Here is a 4,253-nt window from a genome sequence, read left to right as displayed (position 1 = left end):
CTGGAGTAAAATCATTAAACTTGTTGGATGGTTTGGCTCTTCCGTCCATAAGATCTTCGACGACTCCGATTTCAGGTCACTCTCTCTTCTCTCTTTTATTCTCAGATTTTCCAGTCTGAATATATATGGATATGAAAAACACGGATCATCCATTCACAATGCGATGCTAATGATATTATCATCTACGAGCGTTGGTGTCACCATTATTTTTTTTAAATTTTATAATGATGATATTACAAGTTTTTTGTGCTTCCCCCGATACATTATACGGGAGAAAAAAGATCATGAAAATCTGTTTGCTTTTTAATAAAAAAATAAACACGTTGCTTTCAGAATGCATGATTATTCCAAACCAAATACCACGGTACAGCTTTTCTTCCACTTGGGCCAATGATTTTATTTTATTAATGATGATAATATCCATCGCCGATTTCGTACTATTCATAAGCCTCATGGTCTTCTCGTGGGAATCTCAGCGTACAGAAATTACATAACACACATAAATCTGCCGAGCACCGAGAAAACAGCTGTATATTTCCAGGACAGCATCACAAGTCAATACGCTTTTGTCCGAAACATTATAAAATTATCCTCTGCATTTCTTGTTTTCTCCGTTGCAACAAATATAAAACTAGGCTGATTCATATAGGCTTAGACAAGGTTATATAACATCAAACTAGGCTGATTCATATTGTCGTTATTGGTACGGATATTGGGCTTTATGAATGCAGAAACGTGCTGAAAGCGACCATAGATGTTCCAGTGACGGGGGAAGTGGAGTTCCACTGCACACATCTTGATCACTTGGATGAAAACTGGAGGATGAAGCAGATTGATGCTATCATCCGATCCAGCAATGGAGTTCCTCACATCCTCGCCGGTGCTCTTAATTCTCTCGACGAAACCGACTATTCTCCCGAGAGATGGACTGACATCGTCAAGGTATATATAATAAATCAAATCCTAGCATGGCCAGCTATAACGCGATGATTTGATACTCATTATTAACATAGATATATATATCATATATGCATCATTCGATAGCCGATATATAATTTGATTGATCTTCTGCCTCGTTTTGTATAGTACTATGAGGAGATGGGTAAGCCAGTGCCGAGAGCTGAAGTGATGAGATTCTTAAAGAGCAAAGAGTACACAGACGCTAAGGATTATGCAGGAGAGTGTGAATCGGTAGTTGTGGTGGCAAAAGGCCAAAGTAAGAACTCTCCTAAACATATAATTAAACAAATGGTTAGGAGTCCCTTTTGCATTGACGAGACGACGTCGTGGTACGTAGGTGTGCAGGGGACGTGCAAATACGGGACAAGAGTGGACTACATAATGGCCTCGCCCGAGTCTCCGTACGAGTTCGTGCCCGGGTCGTACTCGGTCTTGTCCTCAAAAGGAACCTCCGATCATCACGTCGTTAAGGTCGATCTCCTCAAATCCGTAAGAAACGTCGAACACACAGATGGTAACGTCCGGCAGAGAAATCACGGTCAACAAAGAGTTGTGAAGATTAAGGCTGACGACTCTTCTCCCGCAAAGGGCATATGGAGGACCTAATTAATCAAATTGTTAAATTTCGTTGCAGATTTCTTAGTTCATTTATAGACCATTGTTTCCAATTTTCCACGTGTTCCAGCATTCATGTCGTGCCTGTATATATATATATATATTTTCCATAGATTGGTTTGGTTCTGACGAATAATAATAATAATGTAGAGAGAAGAGTTGCGTAGTTTGTGTATGAAGAAGCATGCCCAATTATATCATTTGGGAATTTTCTATTAAATCTAATTAAGATTTACCATATAAAAGGCCGGAAATTAAGGGTTTTTCTAAAGTCGACGAGCTCTGGCTTAGAAAACGAGTTTCTTCATCATATTTTGCCTCGGGCTTCGAAATTTATCGTTTTGGGCGAAGATAACTTGATACCTAAGCAACTGGTGAGTTTTGCGTTTTGGTTGAGATTCGATTTTTTGTCTTTGACCGTTCAACAGAGGCCAACACATAACCTTCTGTGAGAAGAAGAGGGTCTGAATATCTCTGCTTTTGCTTATTGTCCACGATAACGAACCCGCCGAAAAGTTCTCCCTTTCTTTCTCGAGAAAATATCGGAGTCTCAGTTGTTTGTATGGTGTAGTTCTTGCTCCTCTTGACTTCTGATGATCACAGTTCCTACTCTGAGCCCTTCTCTTCCACGATCCATGACCAGCTGCCGTCCCTCGACGGCGACCCTAGCCATCTCCAGCCCTCCTTCGCTCTTCACCCTCCTCAGGCGAAATCTGGGACGTCCATTGCTGTGTAGCGTCGTCAGATATGGTGGGAAATCTTCCTTTCTGGTCGCAGTTCTCTCCCCCCCCCCCCCCCGCCATTGTTGATCTCCAGCGTGTACCTAACGGCGGCGCTAACGGCCCCCACGGCGTTAGCTGGGGCCCAAGATAGAAAGTGTATCTTCTCCCCACAAAGAATCCTTCAAGATTGAGTCCAGAGACCCTTCGGCGTTCATCTCCATTGCTGGAATCAGAGTTCATGGAGAGAGTTTCGACGGCGAAATCGGAGAGAGAGGCAGCTCCAGGTGAACTCCATCGCCTACGATGAGAACGTGTCGGCCGCTGATCCTCCTCTGAATCCGACGGAGACTGCCCTTCGTCGGTGGATGGCGTCATAATTAACAGAGGCGCTCACGGTTTCCTTGGAGAATCCAAGAGAACTTTTTGCTATGTTGTACTCTCTCCAGAATCTCAAGAATTTCCCCTCTTTTCAAATTCGCCCACAATCTGTCAGCGAGATATAGATTTTGGTGGGTCCCAGTAGAGGGGGTCTGCCAGCGTGGCAGTTAGTCGTTAACATGGGAGGTAACGAATTATAACGGCCTTATACCAGACACCTTCTTCCGAATTTCCACTAATTATTTTTTATTTCAGACCCACCTTCCTGAATGAATGTGCGAATCATACATTTGCTAGATATATAATATGTAAAAACTAAAATCGGGCCTTTGACCTATCCGTTGACTGCGGCTTGGATCTGTTCCAATGTCTTCCCTTTGGTTTCAGGGACAATGGTGATCACGAACACTATCCCGAGAACGTTGATCGCTGCGTAGATGATAAACGTACCTGATAATCCACAGCGGTGAAGAAGAAAAGCCCAGAAATTTTCTATTAGCATCGAGATCCGACCGCAAGTATAGTTTCCGGGAAATTTTTCAGACAAGACATTTTCGGATTAAAAGGGGTAGCATTACCAAAGGAGTTCCAAGACATGAGGAAGTTGAAAGTGTAGGACACAGCCCAAGCGCCAAACCAGTTCACCAGTGTCGCCATGCCTCCTGCGACGCCTTTTATGTTTATGGGGAAGATCTGCAAAAGGCGATGACTTGTTATGTCTCTGAGATTGCTGTGAAAGTTTTGTGTTTTGAAGATTGGAGAATCATTGTTTTGTTTACCTCAGACATGACAACCCATGGCATTGCTCCTAATCCTGCGGAAAAGGAGCCTATATAACCCTGCTCCCATCAGAATCAGAGTTACATTCCTGATGTTAACAGAGACCATGTGAGGTAAGGTTTTTGCTTGATGGCTTACCAGTATCCCAACTACAGCGAGGATTGGAACTGCATCCGGTGCCATGCCGTGAACCTGTTCGGCGGAATGCCACCAACTTATAGATAGCCTGACCAAGAACGAAACCAGAAAGAGGAGAAAAGTTTCGAGATTTTCTTAGAATGATGGTTTCACCTTGAGATAGAACGAGACCGCTATGAGCAAACAACCAATGACTACTCCTGTGAGGGAAACCTGGCAGGCACAGAACACAGTTTAGTCATACAGTTGCGTGAATCTTCTGCAGAATTCAATTGATCCACAACAGCAGTTTTACCAGTAAAAGCGGCTTTCTTCCGGCTCTGTCAACTATTGGTGCATTAAGGGCTGTGATTACTACCTAAAAAAACAGAGAACAGAAGAGGTATGAGAGAACGAACTGCTACTTCATGCATCTTCTGGATTGGATAGGTGTATATATATATATATGGGCGGCAGCAACAATTCTTGAGCATAGAGCAATGGACCTGAAGAACAGCGTATATTATTGTTCCCGTTGTGGCGGGGAAACCTGAGATAAAGATGATGAATCAGATATTGGCGGCTGGCAAGACGTATAGTTCAAGAATCTATGTTACCTGCTTGCTCAAAGATGGAGCTGGCATAGAAACAAATTCCATTGATTCCTCCAAACTGCTGAAC

The 4,253-nt window shown here is 43.2% G+C and overlaps 2 protein-coding genes across 6 annotated transcripts in view; one reads left to right on the top strand and one right to left on the bottom strand.

Moving 5' to 3' along the window:
- Positions 1 to 1,685, top strand: part of LOC104817622 — a 2,668-nt gene extending 983 nt beyond the window's left edge. Inside the window, exons 2-5 of the mRNA XM_019202946.1 lie at positions 9 to 75; positions 732 to 942; positions 1,087 to 1,216; positions 1,298 to 1,685. Coding sequence (XP_019058491.1) covers positions 9 to 75; positions 732 to 942; positions 1,087 to 1,216; positions 1,298 to 1,566 — 677 coding nt within the window. The 3' untranslated portion in view covers positions 1,567 to 1,685. The remainder of the gene's footprint in view (positions 1 to 8; positions 76 to 731; positions 943 to 1,086; positions 1,217 to 1,297) is intronic.
- Positions 1,686 to 2,904: 1,219 nt separating this feature from the next.
- The window catches only part of LOC104817540 (sugar transporter ERD6-like 7), a 3,742-nt gene continuing 2,393 nt past the window's right edge, over positions 2,905 to 4,253 (bottom strand). For all 5 annotated transcript variants that reach the window (XM_019202968.1, XM_010546769.2, XM_010546770.2 and 2 more), the window contains 8 exons: positions 4,190 to 4,253; positions 4,079 to 4,122; positions 3,889 to 3,951; positions 3,747 to 3,806; positions 3,594 to 3,647; positions 3,455 to 3,514; positions 3,254 to 3,368; positions 2,905 to 3,125 (listed from right to left, as the gene is read on the bottom strand). In XM_019202968.1, coding sequence (XP_019058513.1) covers positions 3,010 to 3,125; positions 3,254 to 3,368; positions 3,455 to 3,514; positions 3,594 to 3,647; positions 3,747 to 3,806; positions 3,889 to 3,951; positions 4,079 to 4,122; positions 4,190 to 4,253 — 576 coding nt within the window. In that variant the 3' untranslated portion in view covers positions 2,905 to 3,009. The remainder of the gene's footprint in view (positions 3,126 to 3,253; positions 3,369 to 3,454; positions 3,515 to 3,593; positions 3,648 to 3,746; positions 3,807 to 3,888; positions 3,952 to 4,078; positions 4,123 to 4,189) is intronic.

Source organism: Tarenaya hassleriana, unplaced genomic scaffold (assembly GCF_000463585.1).
Source record: "Tarenaya hassleriana unplaced genomic scaffold, ASM46358v1 Cleome27, whole genome shotgun sequence".
Taxonomy (NCBI): Eukaryota; Viridiplantae; Streptophyta; class Magnoliopsida; order Brassicales; family Cleomaceae; genus Tarenaya; species Tarenaya hassleriana.
Note: the sequence above shows the minus strand (reverse complement) of the source record. Positions and strands in the feature narration are given on the sequence as shown.